Here is a 26,925-nt window from a genome sequence, read left to right on the forward strand (position 1 = left end):
AAATAAAAGCGAAAGGGTTACAGCGGGGATACGGTGACAGATTTTCGTCTCATCGTAATGTAATATGAAGGTCTTCTTATTTTTTAATGTAACTACCCTGAGTCTTCAGCCCGTATATTGTTATTGAAGTAATACCGCAGTAAATATGTGAAAAAAAAATCATAGATTTCACGTAAAAATCTTATACAGCTTTTTGAAGGTTCTTAAAGGTATATGAGAGATAGCTGAAGACAAATCTTTGGAGACGTACAGCTAATTTTGCTTTATTTTATTTTTTAATAATTATCAAAAGTGAAAAAATAAGTTTTTGTCTATAAATCGTTTCTTATACATTTAAAGAAAAAATTATCAAATAAAAGTTGCAGATCTTAAAAGTTCTTTGATTTTCCAAGTTAAATTACTCACGCAACAGTGTATTCGTTCATATTCAAATTCGTGTTATACAGGGTGAGTCATGAGGAACTTTACATACTTCTACCATATGTAGAGTTCCTCAGGGAGCATATCATGTGGCCACTAAAAAATGTCAACTCCTCTTCTTTATTAATTAACAGGGTGATTTGTGTAATTGACCATTTATTTCATTTTACTGTAGTGTTTATACGGCTCATTTGATTTTTTATATTTTTGCATGATACAGTATACTACTATCAAGCATTCGACTGGTATTAGCTAAACTAAAAAATTCCAGGACTGGCTTTGGAAAAATTAATTTAGGGATTCGTATTAAATATTACACCCTGTATATATTTTTTTTAAAATGCAATAAGTGATTTTCAAACTACATAAATAGCCAATGAAAACGACATATGCGACAATATTGTCGCACTTTTATTAAATTTTTAGTGAACGATCAAATCTTACCAAAAATAGAACAACCATAATGAAGTAACAAATTATAAGGTAATTAATTTAAACAAATGTTATAAATTTCAAACAATTTAATTGAAATGATAAACTGAGTCACTGCACAACAAAAAACAGTAACTACTAACAATAACGAAGAACAATTTAAAAAAAAAAACTAAAAATATGTACATAGTTATGATAAACCCATAAATTAGAACTGGAAAAGATACAATAATGGTAACAAAATAAAAATAATTCAAAATAGATTTTCGAAATGGAACCCTGCAGCCTGTACACATTTTTATTGCCGAATTGTTAATTGACGTATTGAATTACGGATACTCTGGGGATCGTTTCTAATAGTATTACAACAATGTATAATTCTATCAATTAATTGTTGTCGGTTATTAATATTTACTGCGTAAACTAGTTGCTTCAATCGTCCCCAAATATGGTAATCAACGGGATTGAAATCAGGGGATCTTGAAGGCCACGAAATAGGACCTGCACGTCCTATCCACCTGTTGCCATAAACATTATTGAGATGTTGTCTCACTGCCAGTAAAAAGTGTGGGGGTGCCCCATCATGCTGAAAATACATCCCTCGGATAGCAACGTTCGCGTTGGCAAGCAAATTCGGCAAAATATTTTGTAGAAAGTTCAAATAGACCTGCCCTGTTAAAGGACCATCAAAAAAGTGAGGACCTACTAATTGGTTATTTATGACACCAATCCACACGTTAACCGAAAACCTTAACTGAGAACGACGTTCTCGAATAGCATGGGGATTTTCTTCTGCCCACACATGTGAATTTCGTGAATTATTTATCCCGTCTCTGGTAAATTGGGCTTCATCTGTAAATAGTGTCCTGTATAGCGTTGGTCGATTATTGTTAATCCATCTACAAAATTCCAACCTATCGATCTCATCTCCAGCATATAGTCGCTGAACCATTTGAATGTGATATGGGTATAGATTATTTTTTTGTAAGACTCTACTTACTTTTGATTGAGTAACATTGAGTTCTCGACTTACTTGTCTAGTGCTTATTGTAGGGTTCATAGTAACGGCGTCCATAATGTCATCTTCCTGCGCTTCATCTACATGTCGCTCTGTTGTTCCACTAGGAAAAGTGCCATTTTCTCGCCAATATTTAAAAACTGACCCAAATATTTAATGACTGGGAGTTCGACGATTAGGAAATCTCCTGCGATATTCTCTATTAGCAGCCCTACCATTCCCATTACAGAATCCATAAACAAATATTATGTCTGCATATTCTGTGGTCGAAAACTGATGTGGCATTTTGAACGAAAGTAACAAAAGCTCTACCAAAACTAACACAATGTACTTAACGTAGATATGACAGAAGAAATATGTATTCTTGTACACATAAATAACAATTGATAATGACAATAATGACAATGGGTATAAAATATCAAAAAACGTCAAACGGTCAACGCCAACCTTCATTTTAAACTTTTTTAGATTTATTTTTATTTAGTACAGTTGATGCAATGTATTATTATTTGACATAAAATTTTAATCATTTACAATCAACAAAAACTAACACATACAAGAGGTTTGACTTTTTAATCAATTTAATTTATTATTTATCGAAAATAATGCCCCAATACGATCTATGAGTAAAAATTTAAAATTTAAAAACAATTGATTCTATCGTAGAGATAATACAAAGTGAAAGTAAAGATGTTAATTTTCTACGTATTAGATTATGTTGTAGGCACTCATTTTAATCAAAATGTTTGAAATTTATAACATTTGTTTAAATTAATACCTTATAATTTGATACTTCATTATGGTTGTTCTATTTATGTTCTATCCCTAAATTAATTTTTCCAAAGCCAGTCCTAGATTTTTTTAGTTTAGCTAATACCAGTCGAATGCTTGATAGTAGTGTACTGTATCATGCAAAAATTAAAAAAATCAAATGAGCCGTATAAACACTACAGTAAAATGAAATAAATGGTCAATTACACAAATCACCCTGTTAATTAATAAAGAAGAGGAGTTGACATCTTTTAGTGGCCACATGATATGCTCCCTGAGGGACTCTACATATGGTAGAAGTATGTAAAGTTCCTCATGACTCACCCTGTATAATGTTATAAATGTTAATAAATAAAATTTATTAACAATTAAATTTTAACCACTTGAAAACGAAGATACAAAAAAAAGAAAGAAAAACAATCCAATCGGTAGGAAAAAATCATCACGATTCCCTATCGATTGAACAAGAATTTTGTTTATGTGATCCTGTACGCAGTTAATAATCGTAAATTTCTATTTTTGTATAATACACGTTCAAGGCCACTAATTTCTATCATAGCTATTCAAATTCAAGAAAACCCAGTTGACGAATGTATGTATGTAGACGTTCAACAGTAGAAAACCATTTTAATTTATTTTTAATATTTAATTAAGTTCCTACTAAACTTCAATTTGGCTTAATTGGATGTTTTATTGAATTCTTAAGGACTATTTTTGGTTGTTTAACCCAAATAAACCTATATTCATGAAAAAAAGACTAGTATAATAATATAAATAAGTAATTGAAGTGCACAATATAAAAACAACAGTCACAATGTAGACGATAGCTATATTCTATATCATTCAAAAGCCTTGAATGACAATTTAACAAACATTTATAAATTGATCGTAATGACCCGATTTATTGAAAGTTTACCTGTACACAAAATTAATTCAGTATGTCAAGTGAATAAAAAGTGTAAGTTTTGTTAAAATCTAGTATTTACTTTCGTTTTCTGACCTAGTTAGTCTACCGATTACTGTCTAGTCATGTGAGCTCTTTGTTGATTGTTCATACTTAGTGCGTTAGTTTTGCGTATTATCTTAGATTTATCATTTATTCAACATCATTTAGGACCAAAATCACTAGAAGAAATAACAAAAAGTATACAAGAAAAATTGGGAACAATAAAAATTTGAGATGACTGAAAAACTGCCTTGATCCACCCATTGCACAAAAAGAGTGACAAAAGAGATGTCAATAAATACAGAGGAAAAAGAAAAAGGAAAAGACAGTTAAGATTTGATTTCACGTACAGGGCGCCTGCGCATCCGCTTATACGTATTTCGGCCTAATAGGCCTCATCAGAACGGCTTTCGCAGTCGCTCTGAACGTGAAAATAAATCTTTTCTGTCTTAGGAAGCAACTCTAACATGGCTTCGTATAGACGCAAATAGCGACATCTGATAATAAAATCCGTAAACTAATTTTCGAAACCAAATTCAGAATTTCGCTTTAATCTGTGCCTTCTAAGAATTGCAAGGCAAAACAGACGTTGATAAAGATGTTATTAGAGACATGGGGAATCTAAAAATTGCATTCCACAACATACCTCCTCAACTAAGCAAAATTCTTAGCAAATTGGTTTCTCGTACTCGTACAGAGTATATCGGAATAAAAAGGAAAAGACAGTTAAGATTTAATTTCACGTACAGGGCGCCTGTGCATCCGCAAAATACAGAGGAATTTCTCTTTTAGCAGGAGCATACAAAATTCTATAAACAGAGAATATATATCAGACACATATATCACAGAAAGTGATGGCAGGATGCCTTAATAACACTATATGGCGAAACAGTTTAACACTGAGATGACGTCAAGAATTTATAATTTATAAGCCAGTGTAAGACCAATACATATGCCTCAGAAACAAGACCCGACACAGTCACAACACAAAGGTTACTGGAAACGAAAGAGATGAGAGTACTGAGAAGAATTACAGGAAATACACTGAGAGATCGAAAGAGAAGTGAAGATATTGACAGTGTGTAAATGAATGGACACAAAATAGAAAAAAAGAATGAAATACCCACAAGCAGAATGGAGGAGACCCGTGTCGTCAAAACAGCAAGAGATAAGTCACGAATTGGCAGAAGAAATATCGGACGACAGCGCAAAAGATGGAATGACAACCTTCCATAGAGTATTAATCCGCCAATGAACAAATGGAATTGCTTATAAAGAGGAAGGAGAATAAGATACAAAATTCTCTCTGTCCGTCTTCAAAAAAGAACACAAGAACAAGTAGAACCAAAATTAACCGAATACCAAGCCGGATTCAGACCAAACAGATCTGGGGCAGAAGTAATTGAAGGTCAACATGTCTGACCAAACCAATCCTTTCGTTATTTCTATTTCTGAGTTGAGCTAGAATATTTCAGAAGTTAGTTCCAACACCATTGCCTGTATCACACCAGAATAAATGAGGAGGAACTCTTGGTAAAGCCGCCAACCTGCCAAGAGAAGACTATTTTTTCAAAGAACCAACAAACCGTCTCGGTTTATTCTAACATAAACGAGAACAACGAAAACTATTAGTGTTTGGGAAAGTATTTAGTATTTATTTACATATTTTACGTTTAATATTTTATTAAATGATGAAGAAACTACAAGAAGAATATACCAAGGCTGGCCTAGATATTAACCTCGCGAAAACAGAGTACCTATCTACAAGTGAAGAAGACATAGAAGATCTACAGATTGATGACAACGTAACAATCAAAGGAAAGGATAAATTCAAATACCTGGGGTTTATAATCACGAAAAAGGCAACAACAGAGGAAGAAATTACACAAAGATTAGAACAAACAAGAAAAGCAATCCGACAACTTAACTCAGTATGGTGGGATAGACACCTAAATATGAAGACAAAAACGCAGATTTATAAAACATTAGTGCGAAGTATTAAGACATATGGTTCTGAAAATTGGATCATAGACAAGAAAAACAGCAGTAAGATAGTAGCAACAGAGATGGAATGCCTGCGAAGATGCTGCAGAGTAACAAGAATGGATAGGAGAAGTAATGACGAAATAAAGCAACGAACATCAATAGAAACAGACATACTAACATATATAGAACAAAAAAGACTAAAGTGATATGGACATGTAAGAAGAACTAGCGACAGCAGATGGATAAAGAGAATAACCGAATGGAGCCCCATAGGAAGGAGGAAAAGAGGACGACCCCGAAAATCCTGGAGGAACGAAGTAGACGACGCCATGAGTAAGAGAGGACTAAACGATGGAGAATGGAACAACAGAGAGAGATGGAAACGGTTGAGCGAGGGAAGGCAGTGAATACTGTAGAATCCCTAAATATATATATATATATATATATATATATATATATATATATATATATATATATATATATATATATTTTATTACTGCATTATAATATGATCTTATTTAATGATATATTCTAATTACTTATTTACTTTAAAAGATTACGGTATATTATTTTTCTTCTAATCAGTAAAAGCACATAAAAAGCTTTAGAATATCAAATTTTTGCGGAATTGTATACGCAATTTGGTATATCAAGGCTGAACCGTTTTAAAACTCTTATTAGAGTACTTACACTTCTTGTAGCTGTACTAGAGTATGGCCACCCCTGAGAATTTTTAGGTATACATTTTTATCCCTACACACACTGACAAACAGATCGAAACGAGACATCGGATTGTAAACATCTCCAGTTTATCGCAGATGCCGACCACTCTTCGCGTCACGGTGCAGCGCCGTCGATTTCCTATCCAAAAAAGAGGCTCAAACACTATTTCTCTATGCTGCAAATTAGCCCACTTTAACAGACGGTAAGTGATTTCTTTGTAAAGATAAGATTAATGAGTTGCGCCAGGTATTTTTGTTATTTTTCAATTAATTGGCAATTTTATTCACAACCAAATATTGCATTTTTTCGTTATCATTCTAATTATGAAACCAGCGACCTGAATAACTTTTACACAAACAATTAGGAATAAAAAAAGGATACCTTTGAAAATAACGACCGGAAACATCAAAGTACTGTGAATCAACCAAGAATCAACGTCTCTGATCGTCTGATTCAGTCAGCGAATTTGTAACTCGTGTATAATGTGAATAATCTATCACACTGGCATAAGCAAGTTGGGAGTTATTGGGAATGTTAATAGTGAATGAGTATGATAATTGTACAAAATAGGTACTTGGTACTTGTTTTCACGGATTATTCGGACAAAAAACCAGAAGCTTGTGTAGTTGGGACACTAAATCCCTGCAGTAGATCTTCCATCTACCAGAATCACAGAGGACTACGTAGCCGATAGTCTTGATTGTTGATCTACCTGTCGAAAACCTACAAAACTGATTCAACAACCTCTAGCATAAACTTCTTTAAAAAACTTAGATTCCTCTATGAAACATACTGTAAAGCAAATATCTAAATTATTAGTAGTTATAATGAATCATAGGGCCTGCGTAGCGCAAGCGGTAGGATGCTTGCCTCGCACGCCGGTGGTCCGGAGTTCGAATCCTACCGCCGGCAAAGAACAACTAGACATTTTTAAAAATGTCTATAGGCCCCAGGTCGACTCAGCCTGAATAAAATAAGTACCTTGGGTAAAACCAGGGGTAATAATAGGCGGTTGAAGCGTAGCACTGGCCATGTTACCTTCCTTGTATACCGTAGGCCCTAGATATAGCAGACTACCCTGCTATACTCCCAAAGCGGCGAAGCGGTATAAAACGGGAGACTATTATTATAATGAATCATGATAATATAGAATATGGTAAAACAAGAAAGACACTACGGAACTAAGTGATTTTAAAAATTCATATTATATTCCTATTTCAAAGATCAACTTCATAATTATTGTTTTCGAATTGGCACTTCCGCTAGTATTTGCGTCCAACATGCACATAAACGTGGTCTTATGATAATAAATTAATTTAACTTTATGATAATACATGTATTTATGAAAAATCATTCGTAATCCATTTTAATGAGAATTGAATTTGAAATTTTATATTGCAGTTTCGATCGAATCAACAACTTTCGGCGATATTTAAATTACCATTTAAAAACGGAGGTAGTTCGCATATTATCTGTCGTAAAGATATGCTGAGACAACAGATAATACTAAATAATTATAGTATTTAGTACAACAATAAAGTGTATAATAATCCCTTTTTTAAAGATACCGTCTTACTGCCGTAAAGAGCACCTTTATCTTCCGACCATTTCGATCTAAATTCAACCTTAATCCCTAAAAAAGTTAGTTCAAGCTATTTAGTTTTATTCGCCAATATAAATATACCTAAACTGTCAAATCGAGCGATTTTCCGTCTGCAGCTAAAGAATATATAAATAACACCACTTCTGTTCGTCAACAGACCCTTTTTTTTAATTTGGTTTTTAATTTCGACCGGTGCTCCACGAATTTTTACCACGATTCCCTCAAATCTCATTAGATACCGAAATATTAGCAACCTACCACATTCTCATTAGATTTCAGTCTACGCTAATCTAATTACCGAACCGACTTTTCGTCGAATTTTTTTGGATTGAGCTGAATAATATTTAAGCAGTAAACAGGTATTTTCTACCTTCTTTATTTGAGTTTACGTAGTTTTTATTGCCAACTACGAAACTGGACACACCTACTTACATAACATTCATTAGATGGGAGAAATTAATTCTAAGTATTCTAAGTATAGCTAAACCAAAAATAATAGCTAAATAAAAAAGGCTAACCTGTAAAGAAAATATTGATGGGAAGAGACAGTGGCAAATGACAAAGAGGAAGACTGAGAATCAGAGCGTTAAGAATTCCTTTAGAATAGGTTTATTACGCTGTTTCACGGAATAGAAGCATGGACTCTCTCTGAAACAAGGTGTAAAAGGATTGCTGATATAACTGTTATTTCGGAATATCTACCTCGTCAATAGTTCGAGCTGATTCCGATTCAAACCGAAAAGTCCAACTAATGTCTGCAAAATCTTCCCACTTTCAGTGGTTCGAGCACAGAAGTGCCACCTGCTATGGTGGCGAAGAACTAAACCATTAAATAAATTGTTTTCTGTCCTCTGGGCTGTCGAAAAGTGCCAATCTTAGTAGTTTTAGAATTAGAAGCTACTAATATTATCAGCTGGGAGATTATCTATTCCGGGTGATTTGTTACTAGCTAGTTTTTTAACTGCATCTTTAACTTCAAGAATCGTTGGCGGTTCCTCTTCTCTCTAGTCCATTCCGTGTACCTCATTTCTTTCGCCTTCGACGTTTTCTTCTTCTTCCTCTATATTAAGTACCTGGTGAAAGTATTCCACCCATCTATCCAATACATCCCATACTAAAAACTCACACTGTATATTTAGGGGCCTGATGTCTCTGAAGAAGTATAAGCAGCCGGTTCAAGGGCTCTTCTGATCCGGCTTTAATGTGGGATCAATCCGCATTTTCGCTATTTGCATTTCTTCTCCGTCACTGGTTGGTGTGTGTTTTGGCTCGATTTCAATCCTTTCTGCCTTTAATTTTTTCATCCAAATTATGTATATGCATCTTTTTAATATCAGCCCTGGCCTGATCCTCCCAGTATGTATAATCGGGGAAAATCGAAGGGAAACGTGGTCATGAAAGACGAAGAATACGACACTATTAAGGTCCGTTGCGGACAAAACAAAGATCATGGGATTATGAACTGACAATGTGTGCTGTACATGTGTGCTGAAGTGCTGTATATACAATGCCAAATTAGAAGAGGAAGTAAAATGAATAAATTTACGCCATAACTCAAAATCAATTATGTCGAATCCATTTAAGAACCTTGAAATTTTTTATATAACATTATATCCCCGGAAAGTCCTTCACTGTCTATTAAAGTTATAATCTGTTCGCAATTTAAAATCGCTTAGGGTTTTTTGTATTAGATTCTCAGACTACATTATAATAATTATAATATACTAGACAAACAACAACATACAAATATAATTAATTTTGCTGTACTTAAATATCGTTCGAGATCGTTATGATTACGAACGAAAACGGCATCTTTTAAAACAAATTGATAAAAAGGTGATAAGACGTTGTATGAACAACTCGATTAAAATGCGAAATATGAAGTGAATGATTTGGATCAAGTACACTATGATGAAAATGAAGTGGAACCTACACAGAATGATAAAACTCAAAAAAACTATCAAATAACATTTTAAAACACGATAAACGATGACCGGAATACCAATAACAACTTATGAGCCACATATCGCTGGTGCCTGGTTTTAATTGTTTATTTAAAATCTACTTTCATATTAATTTGTAAATTCCTACGTTGAAACTGGCTAACTCATAATGTATGTCAGAGAACCGCTTGTCCTTAATTCTCCCGAAAGTACAAAAGCTTTTAAAAGATAACATTTTTTGAGGAAATGAATACGCAATTCTGTAGAGACGGCCGAAGATGACAGTTTTAAAACCTAATTTATTCTTCTTCTTTAGTGCCTTATCTGGTCCGGATATTGGCGATCATCAAGGTTATCATGGTTTTGTTGACTGCTCCGACTGCATTGTCGGAGGTTCTTAACCACGAGATACGACGGCGTCCCGGTCCTCTCCTACATAACTATGTAGTTGAAGAATTCGATATTTTCCTTCGTTCCGCATCACGTGCCCGAGGTGCTCAAACTTACGTTGTTTCACTAAATTAAGTACTTCTTTTTCTTTTTTCATGCCCTGTAGGACTTCAACGTTGGTGACATGGTCCACATACGATACTTTTAGTATCCTCCTGTAGATCCACATCTCGAAGGCTTCAATCCGCTTTTCTGTGGCTTGCGTCAGTGTCCAGGCTTCAACTCCATATAGTAACACTTGAAGAATGTAGCACATCACTATCCGCATCTTGGTTCTCAAACTGAGATCACTGCAGCACAGCAAGGATCTCAACTAGATAAATGTAGACCGTGCCATTTCAATTCTGGATCTAATCTCTTGAGCGTAGTCCCATTGTGAGTTGAGGGTGGTTCCGAGGTAAGTGAATGTGTCGACTATCTGGATCTCTTCGCTAGTCCGTATGTTACGCTAGTTGGTTTGTACGCTAGTACTGGTTGCTAGTAACAGTGTCATTGGCGTAGCGGATATTATTGACGTCTTTACCGTTCACTCGGATTCCCATCTCTAGATTTGTGAGGGCTTCAGTAAAAATTTCCTCATAGTATATATTGAAAAGAGTCGGCGAGCACACATAGCATTGCCTTTCTCCTCGCATGATCTTCACTTGGTTGGTCAGCTGGTCTTCGATCTTGACTTGAGCACGCTGGTTCCGTATAAATTCATGATGATCCGAATGTCCTTATCATCCAGTCCTACTCTTTGTAGGGTGGCGAACATCTTCTGGTGCCGACAACGGACAAATGCCTTGGCGTAGTCAATAAAACAATGTAGACATCACAACTGATATCGCGGCATCTCTGAAGTAGGAGTTGAAAGGTGAAAAGTGCTTCACGTGTACCCATGGAATTGCGGAATTCAAGTTGCATTTTACCGACATTTTCTTCGCATTTCTTGTGAATTCTGGCATATTTTAAGAAAAATCTTAACTGCATGACTCATAATTCGGAAAGCTTCGCACGTTTTCGCAGACCGTTTTTTGGTAGTGTTACCAATGTTGACAATAGCAATTCCTCTGGGATATTACCTGATTCGTATATGGCGTTAAACAGTTCAGTTAACTCCTTTGTACGCACTTCACTCATCACCTTAATAAGTTCAACGGATATTTCGTCCGGAACTGTGGCCGTACCATTCTTAGACTGTTTTAAAGCTGCTTTCACCTCGCTTTCCAGTATTGACGGCCCTGTCATGCAATTGGTTTCTGGAAGGTTACCTTGGTAGTCTAATTTATTACGGTACTCTAACGTGATGCCACGATGAGTTTCGACGCTGATTCCATATTTCTGCCAATTAAAACCTTCAAAATGGTGAGTGGGATTCTTTTACAAATTAATATCAATTTATGAGTTATGCCAATCATTTATATGTTGTCATTATTTATTATTTTAATTAATTACCTAGCCATTTTCAATACTTTCTACTTAAACAATCTTAGATCGTGTTTTTTTAATATGTCAAATATTTAGCAGCAATTAACTGATCAGTGGTATGCTTGAGATAAACATATATAATTTATATATAAAAACGGTTGAAAGTTGAAGTACTTACAGCATAATTTAGTCCAGTGAGATCAGCATCACCGTTTTGGAGCCACTCGTAAAATTCCATGGCGTTATCAGTAGGATCACCCTCACCGTAAGTAGCCAGACAGAACACTGCTAGTGAGTTCGGCAGATTTTTTAAATTGACTAATTCTTCCTGTAAAAAAAAATAAAAGGTATGAGACACTACTTATACTTTTACTAAAGAAATATGGAGACATTGATTTCGCGCACGTAACTGACATTCAAAATCAACGGTCGCTTTAAGCGTTGTTTCTGGGAGAACGGTTCATTCTACACAAAAAGTGCTAATTAACATTACGTAAAAGTGGTAAACTTTTTTGCATCTTTTTTGGGGTCCCAAAAGTAATTTTCTCGTCAAAATTGCGCTTGTTCGTATGATTTTTAGAGGTTGAGTCTCATTTTCGTCTCCAGACGACTGGAGTATAACTTTAAATAACAAAAGGTAAATTTATATCCTACATTTCTTTGTTTATATAACCCAGATAGATAATTTATAATTCGAAACAATGCCACACTACTTTTAATGATAATTTAAGTGAATACCAATAAAATAATCTCGGAATTTTAATGGTTTTTGGTTAAATTATTTACCATATTCATATCCGTTATTAATAATATAATTCTGAAACTATTTGTGGCGTTTTTTACGTTGACTAATGTATTTTTTCTGGTAATAGAACGCAGTAGTTGTAATTAAAATTAAACATTTTATTGACTTCCAGTCAATAAAATTGTCCAGTCAACTGGATTTCCAGTGCGGCCTATGTGGTGTTTTTGTTAAACATACACGTAAGGCATTAGTAATTTTCTATTATACTACCTTAACCAGATTTTATTTATTTCGATTACATCAGGTATATTTCTGAACGCCTTTACTATAAACACTATTGTCCTAGTCAAAATAATTCGGGTCACGAATCGTTGCGTCTGCATATAAAATAAGGAAACGAGCCATTCAACAATGATATCTCCATCTCTTGAATTCCTCATTTGTTAGTTATTCCGTGGCGGTTTGGTCATCTTATTAGAATTTTTGTCAGCGGGAAATTTGTGTATGACTGTCAGGTTATCGAAATAGTTGAGTAGTGACGTGATGTTCATATTTATGTAAAAAAAAGGGAAATACACCAAACAGTGTTTAAATGGTAAATCAGATACCGAAGTTATCTGATAAATCACGAAATATTTATTGTATACTTACTTATAGGGCATTGAAAGAAATGAAAAACAACAAATCGCCTGGAAAAGATGGAATAACTGCAGAAATGCTGAAATATGGTGGAAAAGTGGTAATTAATACTCTACATTCCCTTTTTAACAAGATATTAAAAGAAAAAAGAATCCCAAACAACTGGAAGGAATCCGTAACCATTATCCTACACAAGAAAGGGGATAAAGCAGATATAAAAAACTATCGTCCTATAACACTCCTCAATGTAATGTATGAACTCCTAACAAAAATTTTAACCAATAGATTGACGACAAAATTCGACGGATACCAGTCGAAAGAACAAGCTGGTTTTAGAAAGGGATTCGGCACAAGTGACCATTTACTAAGTATGAAAATACTTATAGAACGAGCAAAACAACAATTAAAGTATATGAAGGAACAAAATCAATACAAATAAATAGAGGCGTGAGACAGGGTGACACAATATCACCCATGACCCATTCAAGATTAGAATGGGAAGAAAAAGGTATAAAAATTTATGGACAACGCTTGAACCATGACAGAATGACAGACAATAGATGGACAAAGCGGATACTGGAATGGAGACCAAGAGATGATGCCTACCGAAGTAGAGGTCGTCCACCAACACGTTGGACTGACGATCTAAAACGTTATCATAGGAATTGGATGCAAGAGGCACAAGATCGAAATAGATGGAAAATTATGAGGGAGATCTATGTCCAGCAGTGGATAAGCGAAGATTGAATGATGATGATGATGATGATGCTTGAACCATCTAAGGTACGCTGATGACATCGCATTGAAAATCGACAAAAAAGAAGACTTATTTGAAATGATGAAAGAACTGGACGTAGAAGCTGGAAAGATAGGCCTTAATATGAATTACAGCAAGACCAAAATCATAACAAATACAGATGAAGACATCACAATGAGGATCGGACAAGATGAAATAGAACAAGTTCAGGATTAGATATATATCTAGGTCAAACTATAAAACTTAACAAAGATAACCAAACAGCAGAGATAAAAGGACGAGTTAGACTGACATGGGCGGCATTTGGCAAACTAAGCTACATTCTTAAAAACAAAAGATATCCGCAACATCTTAAGACCAAATTATACAATCAATGCGTACTCCCTGTTCTCACTTATGGTTCCCAAACGCGGACATTTACAAAAGCAAACATGGACAAAATCATAAAAACAAAAAGAGCAATGAAAAGACAAATGTTGCGTAAAAGACATTTCGCGTAAATTTAGCAAGACTTGATTTCGGGCTTTAATTCACAGAAACGTACAAATAAAACAGTAATATTTTTAGCAAATAAACGTTTAGTTCCAAATGAAGTGAGATTAGTAGAAGTTGGTAGTCATATGCCAAACAAGGAGACAAATTATAGGCGATATAGGATGTGCAGTACGAAGCAAAATGAGAAAAGGACTCAGTATCTGCACCTACTGCAATCTTTCATTGTGCATAACACCCTGTTTTAAGAAATTTCATGTAATGGTAAATGAGATGTATTTACTCGTTTATACATACTGATTGTTTATTTTATGAGTTCTAAATAAAGTAAAATTAGTTTGAAATATTCCTTTTTTTGAATTTACATTTTTCGCGTATGGGCACTGGGAAGTATTATTCCCACCACCCTAATAAAATAGGGGGAGGGGCAAAATTTGTTTTTGACACTATGAATCATTAGGGGTAGTTACATAATTGTTAACCAGTCAAAGAAAATTGTTTAAAACTTTTTAATTTACTCACTCCTCACAAAGATTTAAACATAAAAAGTTTTGTTGAAACATGATTTAAGATCAAAAACTTGCAAAGTTTGTTCTCTATTATATATCTAAACAAATGTAAACAATCACTTACCATATCACATTCTTCGGGATCGGCGACCATCCCCTTCATTCGATATCGAACTCCCTCTTTAGCGAGCCGACCGGCAAATTCTTCACCAGTTCCGGTTTGACTTCCATAGAAGACTACGAGACTCCTACCTGAAGACTGGAGTTTCTTTATGAAGGAGTTGTCTGTTGATGTTTGGAGGTTGATAGAAGTAGGTCTGAAATAAAAGAAAAGTTGTAGTTGGTAGCTAAATTAAAAGCAGGTATTTGCACATACTGATTAATTTAACACTTTGGCTACTGCGTGTACCATTTCTTGTACACAGTTGATGTTTACCAGAAACTGCGAGTACCAAATTTGGTCACATGAAGTGGTAATGTTTCAAGCTGTGTGTACGTTTGGTGAACACAGTTCTGATGCTTTTATATGCACATCTAGGCTCCTACAATTTACGGCTAAATTCTGGCGAAGCAGTTTGAGACTTATTTAACAGATGGCCGTACGATGACCGATTTTTAAAATTCATTCATCCTTCAGCAGATGGCATATTACTGACTTGCAGAAGTGATTCATGTATTAGTTTGTGCAACATTACTCTTGGTTTTACGTTTCCAAAATTAGTAAAATGGCAAATAAAAAATTAAGTGATGCTGAACTACTTGAAATAGCGGAGAATTCGAGTGAAATGAAGTATGACTTTATAAGTGAAGATGATTTGGTAATTGTAGTCCGAGGACGCTTTACCAAAATAATTTCGGAGAGACTTCAAGTCGCTCTGAGGATGGTGGACAGCTGGTGTGAGGAAGAAGGCCTGAAGGTTAACCCTAAAAAAACATCTGTTGTTCCCTTCACCAGAAAAAGAGCACTGCAAGGCTTACAGCCACTAGTGTTCAAGGGAGTAGAAATCCCATTCACAAGTCAGGCCAAGTACTTGGGTGTAATATTCGACCAGAGGCTGACATGGAATGCACACATTCAGAAAGTCACACAGAAGGCCACTATGGCCCTGAACACATGTAGACGAATGTGTGGTAAGAATTGGGGGTTAAATCGTAAAATGAACCTCTGGTTGTACACAAGGGTTGTGAGGCCCATGATAACTTATGGTTCAGTGGCGTGGTGGAACAAAACGCAACAGTCCGGGGCGATTCGATTGCTCAGTAGCACACAAAGGCTTGCATGCTTGAGTGTTACCGGAGCCATGAGAACAGCCCCAACGGACGCGCTAGAAGTTCTGCTAAACCTACCACCTCTGCATATATACATACAGAGTGAAGCCAGATCAACAGTACATCGGTTGATCCAAGGCCAAGCTCCAATAAGTATGATGCAGGGAGCTGATAACTTAAGGCTATACCAGGACATAAAGGCAGACCCCGTTCTAGGAATGCCTGTAGACCGAATGGTTACGAGGTATAGTTTTAACAAAAATTTTCAAATTACAATACCAAAAAGAGAGGACTGGGAAACTGGTCCGCCGCTAACAGCAAACTCAATATGGTATACGGACGGCTCCAAAACGGATACAGGTACGGGGGCTGGAATATATGGCATAAAACCAAGGACGGAAGTCCGGGTATGTCTAGGAACATACGCGACCGTATTTCAAGCCGAATTAGCTGCTATACACAGGTGCGCTATGGAACTAATCGGCCGAAATGTAGATAACGACTCCATCGTTATCTATTCGGATAGTCAAGCGGCTCTAAAGGCTCGCAGTTCGGTACAGGTCGATTCATGGCTGGTATGGAACTGTTTGGATGTCCTCTCTCAGGTGGGAAGTCAAAACAGGTTGACACTTGCCTGGGTGCCGGGACATAAGGGTCATCGTGGCAACGAGAAGGCCGATGAATTGGCCCGAGAAGGCGCATCTACGCCACTGGTTGGTCCGGAACCCTTCTTTGGAATCGCAAATACGATAAAAAGGGCAGCCATACACAAATGGGTGCAACAGAAGTCTCTTGAGTGGTGGAACAACTCACCAGGACAGAGGCAGGCCAAACAGTTCATCAAAGGACATTCGGCTAAATTTACAGCAGACTTACTTTCGCACAGACGCAGGACTGTCAGAATGATAGTGGGTCTGCTCACTGGGCACTGTAGACTCAATAGACACTTGAGTCTCATAGGCCTGACAGAAGAGGACTCGCACGAATGCGGTTTCTAGAACTCGGAGAGGAAAAACCGGAAGCACCAGGCTACATGAAAAGGCCACTATCAAGGCTGTTGAGTCTCATTAAGAGGACCAAGCTAGATGAAGTGCTTTAAAATAAGGGGGAAACACAATAGATCTGCAAAGGTCGCAGAGTATCAGGCTCTATTGGCCGCCCCATTTTCTACATTCTACATTCAAGTGAAGATGATGATGATTCGATAGATAATCCAAATTATCAAGATTCGTCGTCCTCTAATTTAGAAATTAACAGTGTTAGAATTTCTAATCTGATGGTAGAATCTGACAACAACGATTCTGAACTTGATATTTTTTTAAATAATATTAATAATAATCCTAATGTCATTTGAAATAATTGTGTAGGTAATAATATAATAATAATATAAATTAGTATTCACTTTTATAGTTTTGAGTTTTGTTTACAATTTTGTAGGTAATTTGAAGATATTTACTTTCACGGAAAATTCAGGATTCTCCCAAAGTTTTTTCCTCAGAGGAAAGGAGATAATCTGATTCATTTTTATAAATTATTTATTGACAACGAAATCTTATCACTAATTACCGGGGAAACCAACAGATATGCTGAACAGAAAATAATATTAGGAATTACAAAGGAAACATTAACAAAAACAACATTATTGGGACAATGGAGAAACACACATCAATCCGAAATTTTTGTTTTCTTAGGTCTTCTAATTTGGATGGGATTGAATCGTAAACCCACTTTGAAAGATTATTTTAGCACCAATATGCTGTACAAAATTGAAATTGGAAAATTTGTTCACATGTCCAGGATAATGTTTGAACTCCTTTTGTCCAATTTGCACTTCTCAAACAACGAAATTGCTCAGATGATAGGTTCAAAAAAATTCCTTCCCTTGCAAAATTTGTTAATCAAGAATTTCCAATCAGCATAATATGTTCCTGACAAGAATGTGTGTATTAGGTGAGACGATGATTCCATTTCGAGGACGACTGAGCTTTCGCCAATATATACCCGGGAAGCGTCACAAATACGATGTAAAATTATTTAAGTTGTGTGGAGCGAAAGGTAACACACACAATTTTAACATTTATACAGGAAAGGAGCAAATACCTAACGAAAAGCCAATTGGTACAAAAATGGTGCTACAGCTTATGGAACCACTTTTATATTCAACTCGGGTTCTGTGCACAGATAATTATTACACTAGTGTGAATTTAACACACGAAAGTAGTAAGTGAGGTTAAATTAAAAAGGGGTGAATTAGTCATGAGACAGAGCAACAGTAAAGTCATAATTGGAAAATGGAAAGACAAGATAGATGTCATGTTTCTCACCACGGAGTCTGTGCCTGAAATAGTGGATGTGCCAAAAAAAAAGGGGATGTGGTGAGAAAGTCTTCCACAATCGTGCGGTATAATAATGTGAATCATTTATAGACGTCTCCGATCAAAAACCATCATATTCATCAGCAGTGCGTAGGGCTATTAAATGGTATAGGAAAGTGTGAATAGAACTTTTGGTTGATACATCAGAGAAGAAATCGCCTCAGAAATTTTTTGTAGTCAAAATCTTCAGATTGAAAATTTGGATGATCGTTGTGTTAACCAAGAAAGAAATCACAAACTTTCCAACGTGGAACAGAGAAGTCGTTGTTCAAGATGTTATAAAATTAATAGTGATAGAAATGGACGTGTGTGTGTGTGTGTGTGTGTGTGTGTGTGTGTGTGTGTGTTTTGTTTTATGGCACTGGAACTAAGCCAATTAGCCAGAACAAAAAATGGACGTCATTTTGCTATTAAACTGTTCACGCCACTATCTATTTTAAGTTTATTTCATCAATTTTTCCGATCCGGCAACACAGCAGTCTATGCGTATGCAAATATTAGGCCATATGTGAAGATAAGGCGAGTCCCTAAAAGCACCCCAAGACAACGACACTCAAATACGAGACGAGAGCGGTGATACAGCATTCAGAGCGAGCAGACATAATACTTATTAGCGTTCATATATTCATGTATTGTGTAATTCAAAATATAGTCAGTTTTTCATACGAGTTTGATTATTTACCAGCGGCACACGCGAAGTGCAAATCAAGTCATTTACAAAAACACAACATGTTAAAACATCTTGTTTAGCATGCTGTGAGAAGTTCTTACTTACAAATATAAATATTGCCTGCAACAATTATGACACAAGTATCAATATCAAAAAAACCAAGTATATGGTCTTCAGTAAGAACATGACACAACCAGCCCATATTAATATAAACGACATTCAAATTGAAAAAGTATCAAGTTACAAATACTTGGGTACTTCAATAAACGAAACTGGAGACCAAAACAATGAAATAAAAAGACGTATCGAAATTGCCAGGACCACTTTCATAAAGATGAGGAAATTCTTCTGCAACAGAGATATAAGCATCCCTCTACGATTAAGAATGCTAAGGGCCTACGTATTTAACACGCTATTATACAGTGTAGAGGCCTGGACTCTCAAACAGAACAACATAAAAAATATTGAAAGTTTCGAGAAGTGGTGTTACCGTCGAATGCTAAGTTGGTTTGAAAGAGTCACAAACGAAGGATAGGAAAAGACCCAGAAATTTTGTAAACGATCAAACGAATAAAACTCGAATATTTGGGTCACCTGATGAGAGGACATAAATACGCATTACTTCAAAATATAATGCTAGGAAGAATAGAACAAAAACGGAATCCAGGCCGTAGAAGAATGTCATGGTTGCGTAACTTGAGAGAGTGGTTTGGCTGTACCACTAATGAACTCTTTAGGTCAGCTGTAAACAAGGTCAAGATAGCCTTGATGATTTCTAATCTCCGATAGGAGTGGCACAAGAAGAAGAAGAAGAAGAAGAGAAGTTCTTGTGTACCAACTGCTTTTTTGACACTCATTACTGTCAAGCAAAAAAATGAACATTGTGTCCAAAAATGGTACACACAGTTTCTAAGAAGGTAATTACGCGTTTATTTCTGTCACAAACTGTGTGTAGGTACCATTTTTTGACACTGCCTTTACACATGATTTTTTTTTTAAACGATACCTAAATGTTTGTGTTTACATGTTTTTATTATTAAATATTGTGAATTTCACCAAAACATAGTTTCAGTTTCTGACAAAAAACTTCAAATGTATAGCCAGTAGCCAAAGTGTTAAAGAGAGCATTTGAAAATGAGTAGCAGTGGCGCACCCAGGGGGGGTTTAGGGGTTAAAACCCCGCCCCAGGGCCCTATTTCGACCACTGTTACTCATACATTTTAAGGACTCAAAATGGAGGTAGCATCATAAGAAAAATTACGGTGACCAACCAAACCCCCCGAAGGCAAATTCTGGGTGCGCTACTGATGAGTAGTAAAAATTTAGAATGAAATATCTGAAGAGGAAATGAGGAGAGTCAGACGAGACGAGGATCTCCAGAACTCTTGTTCTGGAGAGATCGTACTGAAAGAGAGAAACAGCTGGGATAAAATCGAATGAGTTTTTAATTAGCAGTACTAAGTAGGTATGCTCTGTCTAGAAAGAATAATGGATAAAAAATGACGTGCATTCGACAATACGGACTCTTCATTAAAAAAACTCAGTACGAAAAAGGTACAAACAATGCTAATGAAACAATACCTGTAAACAGTAATACCACTAATGACAATATTGAAGAATAACAAATTTTTGGTAGAAAAACCTTGTTACAAAAAACAATTAAGTTATTAATTAATATAATTAATTTTCATAAACAAACATCCATGTCTTGTTAATCTAACATTTTGTTTACTTAAATGACTGATTTTAATGTTATATCTATCATTATGTCATTTTTTGCCTATTAGATGAAGCCGACGAAAAATTAAATAATGCGATTGTTTATTGTACGAGTCGGGAGAGCACGACCTTGCAACGTGTGAGCGTTACTTAATTCCTGCTAAATTACCATTTCAGTGCATGAACGTAAAGTATATTCTTGTCTGCGTTTTATTATCTACTACAACTTTATGCATAGACGTACCAAATAAAATTGATTTTTGAATGACTCCGAAAGAAATTAAATATTTTAGAAAACTTAAATTATTACCAATGTCGTAGTCAAGGTCATTACCTCTACCACAGTCGTTGTCATACAGAACATCGCTTAAATCAAAAGTTCTCATTTTTTTCGGCTATAAAAATGATTAGATACTTCGTTAGCAGGCGCCCGTTTTCAGCCAAGTCGCTAAATCTTGGCTGGAAGGTGAAGAGGACTACGATCACAACAGTGGTAGTGGAGTCGGAAGTAACTATTGGGTATAGCAGTGGTAGAGCCAGAATTATTTGGAGTATAATGCGTGCAATCTTATGGATTAGTTTGTAGTGATATTGAATTCAAAATTTGTTGTTAGCTATTCTCTAGTATTTTTAGAAGAAAAAGAGAGAATAACGTTGACATCATTTAGAGAAATATCAACAGAGATAAAAGAGAATATAAATCCTAAAAAAGCTCCAGGATATGATCTCATAACAGGAGAACTTTTAAAAAATCTAGAGAAAGAAAAGCCATAGTTAAGCTGACACACCTAGTAAATGCTGCTTTTAGATTGAGTTATGTTCCCAGACTCTGGAAAGTAGCCGAAGTCATTATGATCACCAAAACAGGTAAACCTCCTAATGAAGTGACATCCTATAGACCAATAGCACTCCTTATAGAACCTGTGAAGTTATTGCATGTTAGTTGTAGTGCATTAGTTAATAGATATAACAAGAGTAAGCCATAGGGTAAGCCCTTAAGTGTTTACTGTACATTAAGTTAGGTCAGAAAAAAACTGATAATTGGTCATTTGTGACCAGATAGTAGTATGCAAACACCGTGCAGGTGTTATACAAAAAAAAATCGTCTTCATTTAGCACCCTATCCAATTATCGAATGTTGGCGATCATATTGGCAATAATAACTTTGTTTATGGTAACTCAGATGAACTCGGTAAACAGATGAACGGATGTTTCTTAATACCACTCTCGAAGATTTCGAAGCCAGGATGCTCTTCTCTGGCCTGGGCTTCTTCTTCCGGCGATCTTGATCTGTATTATAAGGTGTAGAAGGTTAAAGCTCTCTGATGTCTCATTAGATGGCCTAAACATTGTAACTTTGGAATTTTTATTGTCTTTGTATTTCTATGCTTTTTTCGTTGGGTATAAAACTATTTCATTTCTTATTCGATCAAGCCAAGTTATCCGCAATATTCGTCGGTAAATCCACATCTCAAAGGCCTCAAGTTTTTCATTAATGTTGCTGTAAGAGTCCTGCTCTCCATGCCATATAGCAAAGTGGAGAATATGTAGCAGCATATTAATCTGATTTTAAGGTTTAATGTAATACCTATATCTATTATATTTTACCATCATCTTCTTGAATTAGCTGCTCTGTTTCATTTTGTTGCCTATCGTGTAAAATATGAACTATTTCTATGTTCACAGTAGTTTTTCTTTGTTTTTTACTTAAACCTGCCATTTCATATTTCGGTGATGAGCAAAAAGTAGATTTCGTGCTTTTACGCATAGGCTTTATAGCAGTCACTAAAACTTTATTTGGTATTGAGATTGAGAGGAAAAGAGAGAGCGCACGAGAGAAAGAGGAAAATAGGGAGATAGAGGATTCAAGAAAACAAGAAAAGGTTATATTGTGTTCATAAAACACTGAAGTTAAAACTCTTCTGAAATTGTTAATGAAAATAGGATACTTCAAACAAATAAATTCCTTTATTTTTAATTACTCTTCTAATTACTAAATATTGATTTTTTTATAGCCCTTTTTTTATCCGAATTGTAGAATAAATGCCTCTCCCATTTCTCGCCATTCATCCCTGTTGTGTGCTAGGCGTTTCCCCATTGGTCCTGCGACTCTTCTGATATCGTCGCTCCAGCGCATTTGAGGTCTTCCTCTTGGTCTCTTCGCATCGTACGGTCGCCAGTTTCCGACTTCTTTGTTCCATTTACCATCTTCGAGACGTTCGTTGTGTCCAGCCCATTTCCATTTAATTTAGCTGCTTGTTTCGCGGCGTCCTTTATTTTTGGTTTGTTTCGGATTGCTTCGTTCGTTTGTAGATCTATTAGTGAGATACCAAGCATCTGTCGTTCCATGGCTCGCTGAGTTTTTCGAATCTTGTCCATGTTCTTTTTTGTGAATGTCCAGGTTTGAGCTCCGTAAGTGAGAACGGGAAGGATACAAGAATCGAACACTTTGGTTCGAAGGTTTTGGGGTATCTTTTTGTCTTTCAGTATGTATGAGAGTTTTCCAAATTCGGCCCATCCCATTCTTACTCGTCTGCTTATTTCGGTAGTTTGGTTTTCTTTGTTTACCTTGATATTCTGACCCAGATATATGTATTCTTCTACATGTTCCACTTTTGTTCCTTGGATGGTTATCGTCGGTTGATCATCTTTATTCGACATTAGCTTAGTTTTACTCAGATTCATTTTCAGTCCTTTTTTTATGGATTCCGTATGAAGCTCATCGATCATCGGCTTCAGTTCTTTCCAGCTGTCGGCTATTAGTACTACGTCATCTGCATATCTTAGATGGTTTAAATACTTTCCGTTTATAGATAGTCCCTTCGTTTCCCAATTTAGTGATTTAAAGATGTCTTCAACTGCGGCAGTAAATAGTTTTGGAGATATGGTGTCTCCCTGTCTTACTCTTCGGTTGATTTTTATTGGCCTCGTTTTCATTCCGTTATCCATCGTGACTACCATTTCAGCGTGTTGATATATATTATGTATTAATATCCTATATCTAGAATCTATTCTGCTGTTGACCAGTGCTTCCTCAATAGCCCATAATTCTATGCTGTCAAAAACTTTCTCGTAGTCTATAAATGCTAAACAGATTGGTAAATTGTATTCGTTAACTTTTTCTATTAGGACCTTTAGTGTGTGAAGATGGTCACATATACTGAACCCTTTTCTAAATCCGGCTTTCTCTACTGGTTGATATACATCGAACTTTGTTGTCAATCTATTTGTAATAAATAGGCATTTATTAAAAAGTATTTTTAGGTACCTGATGACTTCTTCTCCGCCTTCTTTCAACATTTCTGCCAGAATTCCATCACTACCCGGTGCTTTATTTCTTTTCAATTCTTTAATTGCATTTTCTATTTCTACTTCGCTTATTTCGAGCATACGTTTGTTATTTGTCTTTTCAGATTTCGCTTTGAAGAGTCGGGGGGATCGTTTCTTGAGCGGTATAACTCAGTATAGAAGTTTTCAACTATGTTTGATATCTGAGCTTTGCTTGTTTCTAGTTGGCCTTGTTGATTTTTCATAGTTATAATATTTTTCTTTCCTAATTTCGGTTTGGTATATTTCAGACTTCGATTTTTCTCTATCACTCTTTCTACATGTTCTTGTTGATGTTTTTTAACATCGTCTTTTATCTGTTTTCGTATGGCTCGATTAAGTTCTTTGTATTCTATGGTATTTCTTTTGTTTAGTGACAGGAGCTCTTTTCGTTGTTTCAGCTTACATAAATGAATGAATAGCTTACATAAAAACTCTTATCGACAATCGAAACGCACAACGCTCACTGTTATTCGAATATTTAAAGCTAAAACGATTACAAAATTGCAATTTGGCATTATACAGGGTGAATAGACAACATCATCTTAGAGATCCCATTAGCCAATGGACACAATATTATAGCTAATGTGTTGGGTTTTAGAAAGCTTTGAAATCACATTTTTGAATGAGACTGGCTACACACTATGTGAAGCATTTTAAAAAGGATAAAAATGATTGTATGCGTCCTTTTATTACTATAGATGCGAAATGGGTCTATGAGTCCAGTCCAGAGTCTAAAAACAAGAAGCAAAGGAATGTGGATACCTTCGAAGCCAATTAAGCTTCAGAAATTGGTAAAAGGGAGGCAAAAGGACTTTTTCTCAATGAATGTGTATTCTAAACAGGTAAAACAATAAACAGCTTTGATCTTCTTCTTCATGTACCATGTCCTTTCACAACGTTAGTTACCATCATAGCTATCTTAATTTTATTCACTGCCCCTCTAAATAGCATGCTTGTATCAACACCATACCAATGTCGCAAGTTCTTCAACCATGAGGTTCTTCTTCGTCCTGGACTGCGTTTGCCTGCTATTTTTCCTTGCATGATATTTTGTAGCAATCTATATTTGGGACCTCTCATTACATGTCCGATATACTTCACTTTTCTCTGCTTGATGCTTTTTATGATCTCAGTAGTCTTGCTGAGACATTCTAGTATTCTGGAGTTTCGAATCTTCTCCACCCAGAAAACTTTTAAAATTCTTCTGTAGTACCACATTTCGAAAGCCTAAGGCGATTTAAAACGATTTTATTCACAGTCCAGGACTCGACACCATAAAGTAAGACCGAAAACACGTAGCAGCGAAGTAGGCGGATCCTCAATGCCAATTTTAGGTCTCTGTTACAACACCTTGGACATCCTTCTAAAAGCCGCTCTAGTCTGCTCTATCCTAGATCTAATTTCGCCGTGACTTTCTGCGTTACAATTTAATTGCTGTCCAAGGTAAACGATTTTATCAACTTGCTCAAGTTTGGTATTATTTACATATATAGACGGTTTTATATGCTGTTGTTTACTTATTGCGAGTATTTTGGTTTTCCGTATGTTCAGATCCAGACGAGCCTCCCTACAACTCTCAACGACACTATTAAGTAGTGTTTGCAGATCTTCTTGACTAGAAGCTAGGAGGACTGTATCGACCGCATATCGCAAATTATTGATGACTTCACCGTTCACAAGTATTCCTTCTTGTTTTTCAGAAAGTATTTTTCTGAAAATTCTTTCGGAGTAAACTTTGAATAGCAGGGGTGACAAGAGGCATCTCTGCCGTACTTCTCTTTTAATATTAAGAGCCTGTGATTCCACACCATCTACTAAAACTAATGTTGTTTGATTCGAATATAAATTTGCAATTATTCTAACAGCTCTAGAAGCTCTAAGACAGCTTTGATGCAGATAGGAATATGAATAGATCATTGAACTGTATTGTACTATACTTACTGTATTGAATATGATCTACCGTTTGCTATCGTTTTGGTTTTCTTATGTTTATTGACGAGATACCAACTAATTCCTCCAACGATGAGTGCTAGTAAAACAATGTCTAGGGTGCCAAAGAGGCTCTCGCTCGCCTCTGTTATCTGTTGGGTACCAATGTTGGCTTCTGCTTCGCTCATGATTGTGCCCTGTAACAAAACGAACAGAAATTAGACAATAAAAATTGCTCTGAAATTATTAATAATGTTATAATTAGTAATAATTAATACAGAAAAATTTGATAAACAAAAGTATGCTTTGATATACACTCAATAAACTAGTGACTAAGATAAGATAATGGGATTAGACGCGCATACGGTGATTCCAGCGAAATGTATTCTATCAACTAAATGAATCATTTAAAATATATTAAAATACCTTAGAAATCATGTGCTACATTGATAATAACTCAGGCAATAAAAATAACTAAATACAGGAAGTTTGCATAAATATATATTAACACGTTCACTGTCCTAACGACATTTTTGAAGCGAAGCTAACAAATAACTAAAAAAAACAGACATTAAATAAAAAATAAAAAATTAACCCTCCTTCCCACGGGTGGGGTCTATCAGTACAACTATAAATGAAATTGCTTAATTTTTTAAATTTTTTTTTTGTATTTTTTTCCTAGACTTGGTGTACCTTTTAATAGCACTGAATAGTACATTTTAGCATAATTTGGTGAAATTGTATGAATCCCTTCAATCGCTACCTGCAAAAGTATCCTGACAGACCCCA

At 35.6% G+C, this 26,925-nt stretch overlaps 1 protein-coding gene across 4 annotated transcripts in view; it reads right to left on the reverse strand.

Moving 5' to 3' along the window:
* Cpr (Cytochrome P450 reductase) overlaps positions 1 to 26,925 on the reverse strand; it is a 113,850-nt gene that overhangs the window by 37,082 nt on the left and 49,843 nt on the right. For all 4 annotated transcript variants that reach the window (XM_072525084.1, XM_072525082.1, XM_072525083.1 and 1 more), the window contains exons 2-4: positions 26,149 to 26,333; positions 14,969 to 15,161; positions 11,881 to 12,030 (exon numbers count right to left, since the gene is read on the reverse strand). In XM_072525084.1, coding sequence (XP_072381185.1) covers positions 11,881 to 12,030; positions 14,969 to 15,161; positions 26,149 to 26,324 — 519 coding nt within the window. In that variant the 5' untranslated portion in view covers positions 26,325 to 26,333. The remainder of the gene's footprint in view (positions 1 to 11,880; positions 12,031 to 14,968; positions 15,162 to 26,148; positions 26,334 to 26,925) is intronic.

The sequence above is a fragment of the Diabrotica undecimpunctata genome, chromosome 3 (assembly GCF_040954645.1).
Source record: "Diabrotica undecimpunctata isolate CICGRU chromosome 3, icDiaUnde3, whole genome shotgun sequence".
NCBI lineage: Eukaryota > Metazoa > Arthropoda > Insecta > Coleoptera > Chrysomelidae > Diabrotica > Diabrotica undecimpunctata.